The sequence below is a fragment of the Eurypyga helias genome, unplaced genomic scaffold (assembly GCF_000690775.1).
Source record: "Eurypyga helias isolate BGI_N326 unplaced genomic scaffold, ASM69077v1 scaffold21574, whole genome shotgun sequence".
Lineage (NCBI taxonomy): Eukaryota > Metazoa > Chordata > Aves > Eurypygiformes > Eurypygidae > Eurypyga > Eurypyga helias.
Genome location: NW_010244843.1, coordinates 25,930 through 46,176, shown reverse-complemented (window position 1 = coordinate 46,176; position 20,247 = coordinate 25,930). Strand labels below are relative to the sequence as shown.

Sequence of the window (20,247 nt, the reverse complement as noted above, 5' to 3'; positions counted from 1 at the left end):
AAATAGAAGTGTTCCAGTAGACGTCACCCACGAACGATCTCTCACCCACAGCTCAATCTCAACGCACTATGCCATAAACGTAACATCTGTTAATTGTTTCAGTAATGAGTCGCTCTAAAAATCAGGCTTGCCAGACAAAAGAACCCATCCTATACAAGCGAGCCTGCTTCACCTCCGAGTTTAGACACGACCAACAGAGAACAGGGTCTTTCCGACGCCGAGTTCCTCGTTAAAACAGCGTCTGGTTGTGGTGCGCAAACTGGGAAAAACGTTAGTGATTCAGGTATTTGATTTGCTTTTGTTTCCCCTGGGAAGTCGTTTTAGCGATGGGTTAGAGAACAAATCTTTTAATATTAGTTTCAGATATTTGAAAAAAAAAAATTAAAAAATAGCCTTATATGGCTCTCTGGAGAAATTTTTGTCCCTACAGAACCGAAGGCATAAATTCTTCCAAAAGCCTTCCGTAGCATTTAAAACGTACCCAATTCTCTAGTCACCCTTTCACCTCAACCTCCCAACACACCTTTCCCGAGGCCAACAACTTCCGAACAGAAGTCTGCTCTGTTTGCTTAGCTTTTGGCCGTTTCCATGCCAGTCTGGGAAGTTGAAGTCGGACAAACGCGTTTCGGGTAAAACAGCGGCACAGAAATCACAGCTTTGGGGCTGAACAGAGGTTTAGCCTCTGTCTCCTTACGAGGCTTCTCTTCCGCAAGGTACTTACATCCGAACGAACTACGGGAAGCAATTCTGCAGGAGGAAATCATTGTTTTCATGTGCAAAACAATTAAGATTTCGGCCAGGACAACCAAAAAGAAATCGTACAATACCATTCAAGCCATCCCAGATTCCTTCACTTTCTCACGGTGAGCCACAGCTTCCACTGGGAGCTTCCTGCTAAGGCAGAGCTTGGATTTCTTTTCCTTTCAGTTCAATGTTCATATGGAGGTATTTTCTGCTAGAAGTTTTACTTTTTAAACAGGTGTTTAAAATGTGCAACGCAAATTCCAGTGCCAGTCAGACACTCTGCACCCGCCGGACTCTACAAGGGCTCAAGCTTGATTTCAGACAAACTAACCTGGTACGCCTACCAGGGGCAGGTCCTCAGCAAATCAAGCTCATTCTTAATTACACTTTGATTCTCTTATTAAAAAAACCCCCACAGGTCACTGACCCTATCACAATATGTGTTACAAATCTAGCAGAGTTTCCTGTGTAACCAAAGCCAAATGCTGAACTTGGCCTCATTTCGTTTCATGGGGGATGGAAGAAGAGGGAAGGGGTTATCGTAACAAAGGGGAGAAAAACAGAGTTGGGACCACCAACAAAAGCCCCCACCCCCACCCTCATCCACCAGCGGCGGAAGGGAAACAGCCCCATCTCTAAGTTGTCGAGAGTTCCGATGCTTCAGACAGCTTAGCAGGAAGTTCACAGCAAGCTTCTTCTAGCTTTTGAGTGGGTGGTCCATGAGCTAGCATCTGTTGCCTTTGGTTGCTTTTTCACTCGACGGCAAAGCCACACGTCTCTTCCACAGCTGTCAACAGCTTCTCATAAAGCTTCTCGTAGGACTCGTAAGGCGGGATGTCAATCCGGTTAAAGCTGGGGGTGAAATAACGACACGTTGCAGTACATGAATCTACAGTAATCACTGAAAACAGAAGTACATGGGGTTTGTAAAAACCTCAGCCACGTCGGTGGCCAAAGGAGACAGGATACAAACCAACCGTCCTTGTGCAGCAGGACTGAACAGGGCAGCGTCTGTGGGGAGGCAGGTGCAGGAGACCCGCAAGTAGAGCAAACCATCCGAGAGGCCTGGCCCCTGCTCTGCCCGCAGATGACCTGTGCTGCTGCTGACCAGGCTTCCCGTCTCCGACGGGGTGAGACTGCCCTCCCAGAGCTCGGTTCCGTGCAATCGAGCCCACAACATCAGAAGGATATAGACTGGTTGGAGTGAGTCCAGAGGAGGCCACGGAGATGCTCAGAGGGCTGGAGCACCTCTGCTATGGGGACAGGCTGAGAGAGTTGGGCTTGTTCAGCCTGGAGAAGAGAAGGCTCCAGGGAGACCTTATTGCACCTTCCAGTACCTGAAGGGGCTACAAGGACGCTGGGGGGGACTTTTTACAAGGGTCTGTAGTGACAGGACAAGGGGGAACAGGTTTAAATGGAAAGTGGGGAGGGTTAGATTAAATATCAGGAAGAAGTTCTTCCCGCAGAGGGTGGGGAAGCACTGGGACAGGTTGCCCAGAGAAGCTGTGGATGCCCCATCCCTGGAAGGGTCCAAGGCCAGGCTGGATGAGGCTCTGAGCAACCTGGTCTAGTGGAAGGTGTCCCTGCCCATGGCAGGGGGGTTGGAACTAGATGATTTTTAAGGGCCCTTCCAACCCTAACCAGTCTGTGATTCTATGAATCCTGCACAGGGACTGCAACTCACTTCTCCGTGAGCCCTTTGGCTGAACGTGTAGAAATAAACTTACAGACATCTCACTGTCGAGCGTAATCCGCTCCAGGACAAACCAAAAGCACAGACAGTGCAGAAGACAAAACAAGCTATAAGAGGAAAAGTTGACTACTTCGCTGGCTGCAGAGGACAGGTATTTCCAAGCTGGCAAAGCACACTTGGAGTCATCTGTGCATATCCCATGGTTAGTCCACACCCAGGACAAACAGGGATGACTCCCTTAAACCAAGACCAAGGGAAAGCAAGCAGAGGAAGCAGAATGTTTTCAGCTTACCAAGTATGGGCTTTTGGAAGGTTGTCTGTGTTTGCATCTATTAAATGGATGGTAAACAGTCTGGGTCCTGCAGCGCCTGTAGAACCTTACAGACAGACATTCTAGTTAATGCACTTCAACAAAACATCACGCATGCCCACAGATTTGCTAGCTGTAAAATACATATGTTTATACTCTCTATAAATACATATGAAATCTGTATCTGTGTGTATCTTGCCTTTATAAAAAGGCGAGAGAGAAAATCAGAGTTCCAGCTGCAAACATAAGCGTGTCATAGGCTACATCTGCGGATCAGATCTGCAGCTGATGAAGGGACGGGGCTGTTCATGACAAGGAATCTGCTGGCCAGCGTTTTGGAGAGCTGCTAAATTTTCTATTAACAGAGTTGCACCTTCAAACATGAAAAGTGCAAGAAGGTTTTCCTTGTAAAACAGAACTATGGATTTTAGTTGTGAACATCAGTTCACTGTCAGCCAACAGATGGAATGTTACCAGGAGAAGCACGACAGCCGAGGACACCGCCACCTTTTTTGATGACAAAAATTGCAATTTTCAGGAACTTGTTTTGCAGTCTAATGATCTGTTGCCAAACAACGAAAGGAATATGGTTTTCTGATGGAAAAGTTGTTTGGTCAACTCCAGAGTCCCGTGCGTGCTTGCGTGCAGTGTTTTTAACACCAGGCCACAGACGTGGAGGAGATGGCCAAGCTAAAACTGACACTGAAGTGCCACGCACTGACAGACTGAGCAGCTCATACCCTGGTCAGCAACAGCTGACGTGTTCGCCGTCAGCAGAGCTGCTGACAGACGTAAAACTGCTCTGGGGGTCTACAGCTTGGAAGTGCTTGACTTATCCAGTAACATGCTGATATTCTACAAGGGGCTAGTAAATCCCATGTGATTTTTATCTCTTTCTCCCACCACAGATTAACTTGGCCTCCACATCAGTCACCTTGTAAAGCCTTGAAACCTTGGAGCGGGACACGTGTCGACCCGGTCACAAACTGCAGCAGCCTTGCCCTTCTTTCTTCGTCAAACGTTTCCACTGCCTGCCAGAACCACTTCACAATGTTGCTGTCTGCCATGCAGTGCTTCAGACGTGTGTTTGACTTCCAGTCGTTCAGGTCTATCTTATCCAGGCCTCCTATGATTAGCTGGTAAAGGGATCAGGAAACACTTTAGCACTCAAACAGGTCTGCAGTTCTAACAAGATACATCAACGGTTTCACCAAGCTGAGCATTCTTTACGCGCTTGAACCACATTTTTGGTGCATGGTAACGTTCCAAAGCGGTTCGAAACAGGCACTAAAACTCTCCAGTTTGACTGTAGTGAAACTGAGGCCAAGGCTACACTTACCAGAACCAGAATTTTCACAAGAGTCTCCCCAGCAGCCCTGCACTACACATCATTTTCCTGATGCAGGGCTGTCCCAGAGTGCGCCCATACCAACCGTGACAGGATCCCGCTTGGGTTACGGTAACATCCTCACTGCTGTGCTGTTCCACAACAAACGACCAACACTTTGCATCTGCCTTCTGATGTCATTTGTGAGAGGCTCTGGCACAGACCAGACATATTCTTTCAATCTCAGATGGAACCAGGTTGCGAAATACTTTAAAAGGAAGTCACTGCTCGCTACGAATCTGACCACCTCCCCCGGCAACGGCAAATAAATGGCACAGAGAAAGCTTCACCCCTCAAGACGTGCATCATATTCCAAATTTCCCATAATATTTCACATTGAGGATCACATTTCTAAGCACTACCATTTAGCAGCTGCCTTTTTGGGCCACCAAGACAGCCCCCACTTACACTCATTTACATTACTGGGACAGTTGGGTCTGTTCTGACGCAGACAGTATTGAAATGTTTAACGACTTTTTAATCTGCCATTTCAAGCAGCTAGCAAATGGAATGCAGTAACTCCGTGGGATTAATCAGCAAGCACGAACAACAAGCACGAAGCCAGCGCTTCCAATACCACAAATGGTCCATATTCCACAGGTTGCCTTATTTTTTTTTTAAAAAAAAAAGGCAAAATCAGAAGACAAATTGCAGTAACAGGAATTATTTTAAGCGGTAGCATTCTGCATCTCAGCATTAAATGAAAAGACAAATTCATTTCTGTATGCTCTACACGGCTATTTCAGTCCCTGTAAACCAAGCCCCGTGTGCATGTAGAAACAGCCAGGTATGAAAACAGCGACTGAAGAAAACAAGTTCTGGGGTAGACAACGTGTCAGGTCTTGCCAACAACTCCTCAGACTTGCAGTACTCCCTCCCTGCCCGGACCACCTGCTTTGAGCGTTAGTCCCTGCTCAGAATACATGGTGTATTTGTCTTTCCCTGTTTAAGGAGCCCCCGGAATAATGTTAACCCAAAGAATGTCTAGAATAAACCTTGGTTAAGCAAATACACAGCTTTCTGGTCTGTCAATTGGAGTAAGTTTTGTGGGTGGGCTTGTTTTGGTTTTAAAACCAGCGCTTGATTGTGGATCAAACAAATTACACAACAATATTCCATGTGGATAAAACATATACCTCAAGTTCCTTCTGGTCGAAAGGCTTAAGGAGATGTTGAGGAATAAGTTCATTAAAACCCTTCTGCAGAGCCAGGAACTGTGCCTCTATTCCTCTCATAAATCGCCAGTTTACATACAACCTGAGGGGGAAAAAGTCCGGGATGATGAGCTAGATAGGACTGGGCTTTTCATAGCAGAGCTGGAAAATGTAGAACAGCTCCTTGTTTTACGGAGGAACATGTTTTAATACACATTATTTTACATTTATTACGAAGGAAGTGCTTATGGGTTTCTTTTTCCAAAAGCAATTAATTACTGCGTCATCAACAGAACAAAGAAAGTACAATTCACAGCCTCATGGCCCCAGGTGTTGCAATAAAGCATCGTGTGAAAACTCTCACGTCATTTATGACTCGGGTATTTCCCTCCAAAATACTTACTTCACTCGTTTCACCATATGAAAAAATTCACCTATCTACTACCTTCTTTCCACTACATTTGCAGGATGTGTTTTTGTTCTGCAATACCTGACATATTCTTTCTTGTTCTCTTCTGTCACTGGAATATTCCTGCCATTTGGTTTGAGTTCATGTTGTAAAATCCGCCCAAAAGCATTGTGTTCCACACAAAATGTATGGTCCAGAACGGGGGTGATATCGTTCTCTCTGGCAATGGGAAGACAAAAGGTGAAAGTCAGTATTTTTGGTACTTTGGTAACGCTGATAGTTTGCTATTTGAACACCTAGACCTGAGGATAAGCCTAGTAACGAGCCATCTGCCTTTCACACCACTCGAAATATTGCCACAATCACTGGTTTCTGTACAGCTTAATGGGTGAAAAGCCTGACCAGATACGAGTCACCTGCCTAATTCTAGGATCACCGTAATGAATCGAACCCTACACACACAGATGCACATACCCACACAGACGTATGCTATTTTAATATATATTTATATACACCCACAGAGAGCAATAAGCTGATCTGCTGTCACGGGTCGGTGTGGAGCACGGAAGAGACAGCGTGCAGTGAATCCCAGCGACAGCCGTAACGAAACACAAAGCAGAGCTGAAGAGTCACAAAGCCAACTGAATGGTGGATTTTGTTCTGAACCGTAAATGTGCAGAAGGCCAAATTACTCCAATTTATTTACTTTTTAATCAAAGCTGGCTTTCTCTTGTACGAGGAAGCTGTACTTCCCCTCAGAACTGTCCTGAGAATGGGTTCTGAGACTGGGATATTCCACCATACCCATGCAACGTGTGATGATTCAGTATCTACTTTGCTGCCAGTAGTGTTAACACCGAGTTTGCAATGAAAACTCTTCCTCAAGCACCTTGAGAGTTCTGCCATAGAAACTGCAGTTTCCTAATTTTGTACAGATCTCCCCCGTTACAAGCTTTTTGCAAACGTTTTCTATCCAGCATCATCACTGCCAACAAACTGTACCCCATCTTCTCTAGAGCGAGGCAATAGAAAGCTACTTACAGGATCCACACTAAACTTTTGTGTAGCTCTGGATCAACGGATTCCAGATCGGATAGCTGAATGGGCTTCCCCAGAAGCTGCTTGTAAAAGGGAACCGTGAAACCCCCATTGATATAGTGTCCATGGAACACAGCCAAACCCATTATCCGACCAACAAAATGGAAATAAGACAAATGGTCCTGCGGGGAGAGAGCGGAGAGGAAAATCAGGCGGTGGGAAGACACTGACATCTTGTGGTTACATCCACCCTATCAGCTCTACGTGCCGTGCCAGCTGCCTGCCTCTCTGGGCAAGAGGAGCCACCGTTTTCCCTTATAACGCAGCCAAGAACGGAAATATCTCGTGATTAAATGCCTCGACTGAGTCTCTTGAGCATTACCTGACTAATAAATTGGATACAAATCCTCTAGACCTCTCAAAAGGCAAAACTCCTGAAGAGAACAACCCCCATGAAACCCCCAGAATCCAAGATATGACAATTCCAAACAAATTAGCTTATTCTTTCTTTAACCATCAAAATTGTTCTGCTCTTGAGGAAGCAGGCCATGTGCTCGCTTCCTTCCTGTCTGCCACGTTGCTTACAAACTGACTTTTGAGAACCGAGGCCTAAGTCCCGTGGTTGAGATTCTTCCCATCGATCTCCCTCATCTTACAGAGCAAATGTCAGGAAATGTCATGTCAGGAAAAATTCCGCTGTACTAACACAGAACTGCCGCTCCTTTTAGGGCCTGCATCAATACAGATCCTCCAGCAAGGAAAACAAGCAACGCAGCAGCTTCCTGAGAAAGGGCAAGCAAGGCGTACAAACCCTCACGGTCATGGGCCGGACGCGGCTTAGGATGCAGCGCTGCTGACACAACCGTCTGCATTCCCAGCGAAGATGAATTTCACCCACATACATCTTGATGGAATCACCGAGCATCCCAGCCAGTACCAAGGAGTCTTGAAGGAATCGGAGGATCCCTCCTGTGGCACATTTTTGATTTCTGAACAAAACCCCCTCTGCTTCATACTGTGTCAATGTGAGACTCATTAACACGTTCTTATTCTGCTTTACTCTTCAGTTTACAGTCTCGCCACGGAAGAACAGCTCCAACAAAAGCGGCAGGGGCCATCTGGTAAGCTCTGCATGTCGCTCAGAAGTTAGTACTTACAGGGTTGATAGAAGAGTCTGGATTGATTTGCAGCATGTAAATATTATCCGTGGAGTACTGGAAGAGTCCATAATAGGGATTCAGCATTTCATGGCACAGTAAATACAACCACTCTCTGCCAACAGAGTAAACCAAAACAAGTTATTTTAGAAGGGGGCAACTTCTACTGATATTTTCAGACAACACAATCATTGTGAATTTACGGGTTTAAATTGAAAGTGGGGAGGTTTAGATTGGACATCAGGAAGAAATTCTTCCCACAGAGGGTGGGGAGCACTGGGACACGTTGCCCAGAGAAGCTGTGGATGCCCCATCCCTGGATGTCTTCAAGGCCAGGCTGGATGAGGCTGGGAGCAACCTGGTCTAGTGGAAGGTGTCCCTGCCCAAGGCAGGGGGTTGGAACTAGATGGTCTTTAAAGGCCCTTCCAACCCAAACCATTCTAAGATTCTATGAATTACCAGTTCTGAAATGCCCATTTCAAAATCAGGTCACCCTGTACTGCCCTCCGTTTGCAGACCAAAACTGTATGCTTAAAAACCCACAGAGTGCCTTACTCCACTCACAGGCAGACCGGTTTTAGTTAGCAGTACTGATGAGAATAACATCCATTAGAGAGGCTACAGCAAGCTGTTGGACAGCACCATCGACAACCTGCGTCTGAACAAGACCCAGTTCCACAAAAATCTTGACTTTGTAGAGAGTTCAGGTATTTGGAGAGATCAAGTAATATTGCAAAGATCTCTTGTTTAAAACCACTGCAGGCACTGGCAGTCTTCAGAAAAGCTGGTTTTCTGCAATGCTTGATGACCAGAGAATCTCTGCTTTCAGCAGACCAGCCCAGAACGGGCAGAGAGACAAAAGGCATTCAGAGAGGAGGGGTCAGGTAAATTCTCTCATCTCAGTAACATACAAGGACTGGAACTGAACTAAGGCTATTTCTGACCTCCCAACTCACCATGACAAACAGTCCTTTATTATTAAATTTGGACAGCCATCCCAGGTTCAAAATATTCTGAGAGAACCATCAAGCTCAGTGCTTAGAAGCAGGGCAATACTGATTCGAGTCTGTTGCAGCAAAGGGGCAATTGTGAAAGCCACCAGGGCAACGGGATGGCAACAGCGGAGATGCTCACGGTTGCCTTGGGTAAGGCAGCTCAGAATGCTCCAACTTTTGTATTTTGTCCAGCTGAAAGACACTTAAGTGGGTGATGAAGCTTTTGTGGGTTTGAGAAATCTCTCGGTGAAGTTACAGGATGCGTCTGAGCCATTGTAAAGGTGAGTATCTGGGTGATGAGGTTACAATCACCTCCTAAACGTCAGATCTGGTGCGACCCGCAGGGAATTATTTTTAAGAGAGACCAAGTCTTCTCTAAAACATTAGCTTTTGTTTAGGATTTCTACTCCTGCTTCGACAGATCAGGGGACTCTCCAGAACGTAGCTGAGACGTAACTAAAAGGAACCCCTATCGTCTTGCAATCCAGTCGCTGGAAGTCAGACAGCTGCGTTTAACAAAACCTTTGCTGTGATTTGGATTTTATTTCAGAGTCTGTAGGCTTCTTGAAAGACTTTACAACTTGAGCTGATCACACTTGCACATATGAAACTGGGGCCTGTTGCTGGGATCAGCACTCTCTCCAGTAAGATCAATAGCCTATCCTAAACAAGCCTTTGGCACTCACTGGGTAATGGTGATGAAAACAGAGTACCTATGGAGAAGAGGGTAAACTGAAACACCTCAGTCTGGCGTTAATCCCAGTAATATTCCCAAATACAAGGCATACCAAGTCATTAAGTATGTGCCCTTGACACCAGGAGGGCTGTGGGACAACTGTGGTCAAATGCTTCCACTTTCCAACCTACCATGATATGGAGAGTGAACCTTACACCCACTTCCTATGAACTAGATCACAGATAACTTACACACACCGTTAACAGATCATCTGAAAGGGAATGGTATCAGCCACCGGTCACTAAGGGCAATTTTACAGCTAAAAAGTGTCAGACAAACCCCCACATCTCACCTTGCTACTCCTCCGTAATCCAGGCCTTCCTCCCCTCGAAACTTCACCATCAGCCTCTTTTTCAAGTCCTTTGGCCTCATCTTCATTATCTGACGGTAGGATTCCTATACGCATATTTTTACAATCAGACATTTTATTTCCTTCCTATAACTAAGTCTACTACGATGCATCACTGTAATACACGGTTTGCAATTCAACTACAGCAAACATTATCCTGTTTAGGTGCTGATGTGAAGCAAATCGCACTGACAACTCACTAACACCTGGTGGTACTCACCACCTCTCCTGTGAAGCAAACTTGCTATACTCCCAGATCAGTTTTACTTAACTCCTGAGTGACAAAAGCTGCTATTAGTAGTAAAAAGTCAATCAAATACCTCAAATATTTCCTCTCTGGATACTTCAATGCGACAGTGACCAGCCTGTGGTTGCTGAAGAGAGAGCTCATGTCTAAGAACTTTCAACTTTTGTACCAAGTCTCTTTCGTATCTTTGTGCGGGCAACTCCTCGCCGTCTTCAAGTGACCCCTCGTTCGGAGCTGGCAGGGGCTGCTGGCTGGGCTCTTTCAGCTGGCATTGATGGCTTTGAAAAGAAAGTAAAATACTTATTCTAGTGGCATAATAAAAAGGAATTTGTAAAACAATGACGGAAGAACTGACTGAGCTTCTCTATGAGGAACCTGGCATGAACTGTACATTCAGCTGGGTGACTTGACAGCACCACTACCCTGCAGTTAGGGAAGTAAGGAATGCAGGCATTTGCAATAGAGTTTCAGCATTTCTCAGCTCACTTTTTACATGGCGATACATTGCGGAAGGCTGTGGAGCACGATCGCTGAATGCTGACTGAGAAGTAACTCAAGAGTCTGTGTGGTATTTCTCCCATATGGAGACAACTTTCAAGAGCCTGACACAACAAAAGAGAGCTCTAATGAAACAAACAGCAGCTTGGTAAGTGGAACCATCTAACAGCTGCAATGAATTTTATTCCAGCTCCATGGAGAGGAAGGCTGGAGACTCTTGACACAGTGAAAGTATTGCAGCTACGGTTATTAAAGGAGAAGGATGTACTTCTCCCAAATAGCTGTAGCTTCATACATGCAACAATCCTTATCTGTCAGTGCTTTATTTGGGTTGTGGAGCAATGATTTTTTAGATACAGAGATTTCCCAGCTGGCTTCAAGCACAGACAACTGGAATCCAGGAAAAAGTCTGGTCTTGGGCAGAAAGAGCACTGCCAGGCTGCTCCCAGGGTCAGTTCTCGAACAGTTGGGCTGCCTTTGCATGATGCGGAACTGGAGCTTATCAAATCCTGCTAAACCCGAGCTGGCTGTGCACAGCACCAGGTGACCAGACTCCAGCTGGCTTTATATTCCTGTTGTCTGGAGCTCAAGGAACCAGGAAGCCAGTTTGGATCTAGCATAGCTAGCACAGAGCTAGAACTGCTAATCCAGAGGCATGAGCTGGCTGCTGTGAAACAGCCTGGCAGACCCTCTACCCCACAGCCCAGCATTTCCAGAACTTGCATATTCGCTCCAGCACAGCATGGGGCAATTTTATCAAACCAGCTTAGAGAGATCAGTGTTGTGTCGAATGAAGCAAGCTCTACCTTAAACCTGAGGGCTGCAAAGCACAATAAAAACATTTTAGGAATGTCTCTGCAAAAAGCTTAGATATGACCAGCACCGAGAACCACTGCTCGGACCCTGACGGGAGCACTGGTTGCATCTGCTCCTCAATATCACTATCTCGCAGTTTTTCAGCTCCTCATGACTCTAGACTGTAGTTAAACCTTTCATTTATGTCCAGTTTTAAGAATCCAAACGAGATGAATTATGTATCGGGCAAGGTTCTTACTTCATGATGTGATGTAGTCGTGGATCCGTGAACTGTGTGGTTCTGTTGTTATGATCTACAAAATATATTCTTCCTGAAACCGTACTTCTAACCTCCCAACCCGGAGGCAAAGGTCCTAGTTCATCACAATTCACGCTGTTAAGGTCTCTAAGGAGAAGAGCAAACGAAGTGTTAAAGCAGCTATGAAGTTAAGACGGAACCAATTTACATTCAGGGGAGAGGGGGGAATGAATTTGGCACTCAGTGGTTCTAGGCTCAAAGTCTTAGGAGGAAAGACAGAATAGCTGTTTTAATGCTGCCTTTTTAGAATCCTCAGTCTAAGCAGTGCAACTCCCTGTGTGTGCGTGGTACGCGGGCAGAAGAGCAAATCAGCAAGACACCTCTGCCCTTTGAAAGGTTTTGAAAGTAACAAAGCCGAAGAGCTTAGAAGTAACTTCAATATGCAGCATCACCATGACGGTGATGACTGTGCTGCTGAGGGCTGTAAAAGGGGGAAGAGACACTTTTTCACAGCAAAAATTTCGCAGAAAAATTCCCATTAACACTAACGTGATTCATGCGCAGAAGAACCACATAATTAACCAAAGGTCTCTGCACCAACCAGTCGCTAAGAGGCTAAGGCAGCCAAATATTAACATCACCTAAAAAATAAAATCACCTCTTTAATTAGAGAAGGCTAGAATCCTGACTATTTGACTGACAAATCACTGACAGGAAAGCTTTACCAGCACTTTCACCCCAGATAAATTTCGTGTATCATTCTAAGTGCTGCTAATGGTAGTCACTCACTTTCAGGTAGTGTTCGAATTCAGCCTGTGGGATGTATTTACACCCAGAAAACGGAAAACACTTAAGGCCCCAGGTCCCTAATAGAGGAAAATACTAAGAGTGGCAAGAAAAGGAAGGAGGGAAACCTGAAGATGATTTTTAGACAGAAAAGCTCTTGTTAAGTGAAGTATTCTTTAAACAGCTGGCATGGATTCATCTATTATCCAGCGTTGAAGACAGCACTCTGTGTATTTCCTTACCTAAATCTAACCAGGCGGCATCGGTATGGGTAAAGTGAGAGGCTTCAGAAAGGTCGAAGCACTTGGTAGACCAAAGGCTCCGTTAGTGTCACAGGGAGCACAAGCCAGCAGGGGATTCGTGGCAGACAGACAAGCCTTTGTAAGGCTCCTTAAAGGAGATTATGGTTGTAACCATTTGTTTCCATCAGCTGTGCCTCTGAAAGTACCGCAGAGATCTCCTTACCTCGAGTTTTAACCTCTATCTGTGCTAAATGCCAAGGGTAGTGTTTTGCAGTGCAAGCTGGTGGTATGAAAGCCACCTCCAACTGAAGTAAGGCTGACCTGTGACACACAACACACCGCTGCGTCCCCTTACAGTGATGGCCCTGAAAACCTGGCTCTAATGTTTGTTGAGAGAAGCAGCAATACCCTTCATGAGGCCAAGCAGCATCACCCGAAGAGACAAGGCACGAGCCTGACACGAGTAACAGGAACGAACGAGCACTGTCACTTCTTCTTCCGACGATACCAGCTAATCTAACATCAGCTATTTTCCCCCTCAGCTTTGTTTTTCATATCCTCTCATACACTGTGCTTTTATCAACACTTTTGCCTGCACTAGTTCATATCATTTTTCTAATATCCTGTATCACAATCACGTATTATCCAGCCAGCACAGCAGCTGGAGAGCTACGAGCTTTGTGTTTCGCTGTTCAATCTGGTGTGCAGGTGGTCCAGCCAAACAGCCCAGATTCAGAGCTCCTCAAGGAAGAGCGCCAGACCTCAGTCACAAAGACCTGGATTAACTGCAGGTTAAGGTTTAAAGAGGCTTTACGAAATTAATCAGGTGAAGGATTCAAGTTTTCTAGCTGCAAATCATTGGTCTAAAGCACAGAAAACCCCACCACCACTTCAAGTTTAAAGAATACAAGGAATTTCTGCTTTAGTTACACCTAAGTGAGCATGACTAGAGCAAAAGATACAAGCTAAATACTCAAGAAACAATGGTTTTAAGAAACTAGTCACTTTTTTTCTTGAATTTGCAGTCCGAATACATACATATTCATACGACAACAAAAAATCAGGTAAGATTCAGCGATCTGTACCCTTAGCCAAAAAAACAAAGTCACATTAACATTTTAGGAAGAATTTGTCAAATGAGAATTCCTGAAGGACTCCATAAACTTCTTCCCTTTTGTTTGACACAAATCACAAGTAGATAATTCCGTCTTTCAAAAAGAGCCATTCTTAATGTTTGGTGAAAAGGTGTCTAGAAACATCCAAAATGGTTGGTCTTGATGATCTTAAAGGTCTTTTCCAACCTAAAAGATTCTATGACAATTATTCTTCTGCTCATAGGTCTCCCTTGAAATTGAGACAGGCCATTTAACGGATTTTTGCTCTTAAAGATTCAGCTTACTGCCGCACACCTGCCCCCCAAAACCAACACGACTTTAACTGCAGACACGTACCTTGGTATCCTAGGGTCATGCCACGTGCTAACTCCAGTCTGCGTGTGCAAAAAATAAACCTGTCCCTGTACCGTTGTTCTTTGTTCTATGAAAAAGGAAGAAAGATTATTCTTAACTATAAATCTGAACCCCCCCACCCCAGAATGCACAGTTTGTTAATCCAGCAGCATATTATCTTTCTGACAGAGCCGGGCGAATGAACTTGAGCCATCCCACCTGGCCTCTGGCAGCACGGACCGTTTTGTCCTTAAACAGCCTTCACAAGTATACCTGACAACACATTTCAGCGTTCTTTTTGAAACTCAAATCCATGCCCCAGTGTGTTTTAGCGTCGTATTTTTATTTTTAGATTTTGAGACAACCCAAACCCTCAAACTGGATCTCTTTACTCCTACATTTGGTGTGCTCTTTTCCTGAGATTTAAATTCTCCTTAATCTTATCCTCCCTAATCTTCTGTACTGCTGGCTTCTTTGTTGCTTTTATATTTCCCTGATCTTTTCTCAAATGTGGGCTCAAACCTACACAACATGCCAAGGGGGAAGGAAAAAATAGCATTACTGCTCTAGATTAAAGAGCTCTTTACATTCGTTCTCCCTAGATACACAGCCAAGATTAGCAGTGCATTTTCTGTAACAGCATCATACCACAAACTCATGTTTAATTTACCATCAACCCCTCAGTGTATCCTGGCGTAGCCAACTGGTAATTAGCCAATCTCAAGACTTCCATCTGCACTGCTTAGTTCCTTTTCCAAAACGCAGGCCATTAGATGCACGTGGATGCTGCATGTTCTAACAGGTAAACCACATCTATATATTAAAACAGGAGAATTCTTCTCTGAAGTCTTTTGAAAAAACGCCAATTTTATAGTTCCGGAAAACGCCTACCGTAGCCTTCCGGAAGGTCAGGCGACTGGTGTCCGTGGGGTCTGTTCTGAGGTGTCTGTACATGACCTCTGACTTCAGGAGTCCGAAGCCGCTGTGCCTGAAGCCTCTGATCTTGACTGGGGGACTCTACGAAGCGACAGTTGCCTCCCCCAGCAGCCCCCGTAGTGTCTGTATACGGTGCTGGTTCCTCCATAAAACAGCTCAGCGGCCTTCCAGGTCCGGAATCTTCATAAACCGTTCTGAAAATGGGGAAACTTCAAGAGTTTCCATCACAGAGAAGTGAATGCAGAAATAACCATTTCCCTCTCTCTTTTACTTCAAGAACTGCTACTTTTAACCCAAGATATGCCACTTTCTTAATGTTTTCATACCCCAAATTTCTCATGGAGGTGCCAGAAGCGCTGCTAACCAAAAATATCAAGTCCTACCCAATTTAGCTTGTTTTCCTCAAGTATCCAACTATAACCTTACTACCTGATAGATATTCCCAGACAATACATGAGTGACATTGATATTTTAAATTTCTAGTGTTAATTACATTCTTTCCACATATAAACCATTTTTCTAATTAAGTGTAAAGAAAATCCTTACCCTTCATTCTCCAAAAGCCCTCGACAGTCTACGACAGAGCCTCCTGTACCTATCCTGTCCCGTGTCTGTAAACTGACTGAAAAAAAAAAACCCCACAAGTTAATAATAAAAGGACAATCGTCCCTGTAAAAGCAACATAAAACCAAACGACCCACATTTAGACAGGGTAAAATATTAAGGAAAGCTATGTCCTACGCAGGCTTACTAAAGCTCCTGCTATAAACCTGAAGCATTACTGATTTTTAAAAAGGAAAAGAGAAACCAGAGGCATCACCATGCCAAACCTTAGGCTGAGTCTATTTCTGTACATATCAAACGTGTCAGGTTCTGCATCTGCGTTTCATGAGGATCCAGCAATAAGCTGGAAAGAAATGACTCACCACTAGATGTCATCCCTACGGTGAGAATTTGGCGCTTGCCAACTGTATTCCTGCGTCTCTAAGGAAAAGCTTGGGCTGAGGGGCAGCAAAACATGGTAAGATGGAGTAAATTGGCCGTAAAACTAGCACTGCCTTGTTGAAATTTGGAAGCGGGTTACACAAGTCGAAGGTATTAAAACAGTAATTTGCAAAATGTCTTTTAACTCCTCCAGATCCAGATCCTCTTTTCTACATAAGATTCTCTTTGCTTGTCACCCTGGTCCAAATGCAATCAGTTTCACAGTAACATTCATCCAGTTTCACTCAGTAACATTCAGATGTTCTTCTTAATAATGGGATAATGGGAAACTTCTTTTTAATAGTTTCCCATTATCAACTGAGAGAAAACAAACTCCTACCTAGGAGTGCAATGAAAATTTTCAGGTCATGTAATTTAATCCCACTGAAGTCAGAAAAAACAACACAGAGAATCATAGAATCAGAGACTGGTTTGGGTTGGGAGGGACCTTAAAGCCCACCCAGTGCCACCCCCTGCCATGGGCAGGGACACCTTCCATAGCCCAGGTTGCTCCCAGCCTCATCCAGCCTGGCCTTGGACACTTCCAGGGATGGGGCATCCACAGCTTCTCTGGGCAACCTGTCCCAGAGCCTCCCATCCTCTCCAGGAAGAATTTCTTCCTGATGTCCCATCTCAATCTCCCCACTTTCAATTTAAACCTGTTGCCCCTTGTCCTGTCACTACAGACCCTTGTCAAAAGTCCCCTCCAGCTTCCTTGTAGCCCCCCCAGGCACTGGAAGGTGCTATAAGGTCTCCCCGGAGCCTTCTCTTCTCCAGGCTGAACAAGCCCAACTCTCTCAGCCTTAACCCACTTCTCTCAGCCTTAAGGCACAGAGCAATAATGACTACACGTTTCTTCTTTAATACATTTGTCCATACAGTATCTTTACCCCAGAAAATCAAAGTTTAGCTGAGAGTATTCTTACCCACTATTTGGCCTCGTACAGCATCGGTGTCTGTGGGATTTAGTTTGCATAGATCCAAACGCTGGTCTGCAAATGAGAATAGGCAGGATCAACAAAACACAGAGGGGGGGTAGGAACGCCATTCACTACTCAGATACAAGGCATGGAAGGTTCTTGATTGTGCCAGGTGGGAATTGTTCTTACATCCAGTATCCTTTAGCCTGCTGATGGCATTGGAGAGGAGTCGGACACACCCCAGGAAGCCAGCTCCCTGTTTCTTGTGGATTTTTTTATGGTTCCATACGCTGATGGTTATGGAATCTGTCTTCCCAACATATCTAGGAAAATACATATTAGAAAAGTAATTTTAGAAAAAATAACCTCTTTTTACTGCCCAGAATTTATGTTTTGTTTGGTACAAATTCTGATACATTTTAGTACATTGCTGCTTTATTATAAAGACAGAAAGCCCAAAATGGTGTTATTAATGCATTACTGCTTGTTAAATTGATACTGCTGCAGCATGAATTTAACTACAGAGCCTCGTTGAAAGCTACACAACAACCTGATTAACGCCCAAAACTTTACGTTTCTAGTAATTTGAAGAAGAGAAATCACTAAAAGGGACAGTCTTTTGTTACAAGCTGGACTGCACTGCTCCAGCAGAGCTTACTCTAAGCAGTTGTGCTGTATCCCAGAGACACAAATACTTCCAAATTCAAACACCTACAAGCAAAGTACCACTCTGTTATTAGCAGCTAATTTCTTGTTGCCAAAAAAAAGTCAGTCCTCAGCAAATGTGACTTCTTGCTAACCCAAAACGAAGCTGCAGTGCCAGCCCTTGCATCCCGTTTGCTAGATAAACCTCTGGAGTATTTTTTACTTATGATTTATCAACTCACAGATCATAGTGCTGGTTCCATTTGGGGTCCAGTGTGTTCTTCACAGTGTCAGTTGAATGGCACTGACCTGACCCATCAACAACTATTTTTGCAAATGGGTCAGGAAGTCCTGTGGAAGGGAAAAGATGCTATTAAACATAATACTTTTTGGCTGGTTTCTTCCAAGATAATGCTGTCATGAGCTCCTGCTTGTTCCCCCTGCCCCCAAGAAAGGAAAGTTGCTATTATCCTAAAACTATTTTTAAAAAAATCCAAAACAGAGAATAGACTTTCTAATTAGGTAACGTACTTCTGTCATACAGGTTGATGTTTGCCATAAATTGCCAATTTTTTTAGAAAACAAAAGGTTAAATGTGCTTAATTTAACAGTGCTTAAGTGACACATTCATGCTGATAAGTAGGGAAGACCATACTGCAGCCTTCCAGTACCTGAAGGGGCTACAAGGAAGCTGGGGGGGACTTTGTACAAGGGTCTGTAGTGACAGGACAAGGGGGAATGGGTTTAAATTGAAAGTGGGGAGGTTTAGATTGGACACCAGGAAGAAATTCTTCCCGGAGAGGGTGGGGAGGCACTGGGACAGGTTGCCCAGAGAAGCTGTGGATGCCCCATCCCTGGGAGTGTCCAAGGCCAGGCTGGATGAGGCTGGGAGCAACCTGGTCTAGTGGAAGGGGTCCCTGCCCCTGGCAGGGGGGGGGGAACTAGATGATCTTTAAGGTCCCGTCCAACCCAAACCAGTCTGTGACTCCACGAGTTTTGTTCAGTCCTTAACATAATATTGAGGCTGCAGCAGTGGGATGCTTGACTCACCCCCCTGGCACGCTTCACTAAGAGTCATCTGAGATGGACGATACTGGTGCCCCACACAGAGAACTGTAAGCAGCAACCTGCCTGCGGTCTCACCAGCCAGGCTTTCAACCAGGACCTGAGTGTCTTTCCAATCCTAGAGCCTAGGCTATCTCAGTACAACCCAGGGTAATGTGTGCTCATGTGGCAACGCAAGAATGGACCCACACCACAAATGACACACGTAGCTGAGCCACGACAGCAATGTGCAATCTACAAATAAATCTGATTAATCAAGAGCAGAAGGTTATACAATCAGGGCGTACTTACTGAAGAAATCTTTCTTTGCAAGATTCTTGGCACATAATACTGCAAAACAAAAACATCAGACAGAGAAATTTTAAAACCATAAAAAAAAAATAAGGGCTTTCCAGCAATCATACCAGCTACAACACTACTGGTTGTAATTCATAAAACGCCACCCGAATATTAAATGTAAGCATTGTTTTCTTTATCTGTGCTTGGAATATGTATTTACATAAAGAAAAAAAAACTCCTTTGCTTTTGTTCTATTGTTACAATATACAGCAGAATTCATGAATGGCCCTTTGTGTTAAAACCTCGTAATTTTCGATACTACGTGTTTACACCAATGCTAAACCAGAATCACATGTTGTTTCAGAACCCGCCCGTTTCAGAACAAGGATTACACAGACCAAGATGGGGTCTGGGGCTCCTGGAGGAGATCTCCGTGCCAAGTGCCATCCAATACGGTGCAAGCTCCTGCTCGCTGCACGCGAAAGGTGCGCGATACACCCTACAACGACGCGCGGGCGGGATGCTGTAACAGGGTAAGCAGTGTGCAAATAGCCACAGGCTTTGTGGTCTGACAGCACCTCACCCAGGAGGAAACAATACACGGAGTAAGAGATTGCATCAAGATGCATTCCTTTGTTAGCGCCGCAAATGAGACAGCATTTCCCTCTCTCCAAGTCTACTAAAGGGCAGAGCAGATCAGGACACTCGCATCAATCTCCGTTTCTGCTAGGTCTACTACCAGCTCCAAGCCCAAGTTTGCTTTCCAATAAGGACTGCTCAGTCCGATTTAAGCAATCCAACTTGTCCAATATCCATTAAACTCTTATAAGGGGCCAGAAAAAATAACCACAGAGCCAAAAGTGAACATATTAGAGCCCTAACTTATCTAAAACTAAGATCCAAGAGAGGAAGGTAACGATAGAAAACCTAACTACTTTTGAGGGAGCCTCTTTCCCACCCAGCTCTGCTCTTGCAGCATGACAATGAATGCTCAGAAGATGCTCAAATGGCCATTCCCCCCCCACCCCCAATGGAGCATCTCACCTTGCTCCTGACTTACAGTCCCACCGGGGATGTTTACACACACCTTAACCCTACACCGGGGAAAGGGAAGATGTGGTGCCAGAAATACTGGAACAACGTGTTACTTTTTTTACACTGGTACTAGAAT

At 44.8% G+C, this 20,247-nt stretch overlaps 1 protein-coding gene across 1 annotated transcript; it reads right to left on the bottom strand.

Annotated features, from left to right (window-relative positions):
- Positions 1-1,496: 1,496 nt before the first annotated feature.
- Positions 1,497-19,127, bottom strand: SMURF1 (SMAD specific E3 ubiquitin protein ligase 1; the record flags this gene model as incomplete). The annotated part of the gene is made up of 17 exons (XM_010149897.1): positions 1,497-1,596; positions 2,730-2,805; positions 3,682-3,883; positions 5,271-5,391; positions 5,779-5,916; positions 6,739-6,917; positions 7,893-8,007; positions 9,916-10,019; positions 10,293-10,497; positions 11,772-11,918; positions 14,251-14,335; positions 15,139-15,377; positions 15,730-15,805; positions 17,094-17,159; positions 17,277-17,410; positions 17,975-18,083; positions 19,089-19,127. Coding segments are annotated over 17 exons (2,135 nt in total), but the record flags the coding sequence as incomplete, so codon positions are not given.
- Between the last annotated feature and the right edge of the window lie 1,120 nt (positions 19,128-20,247).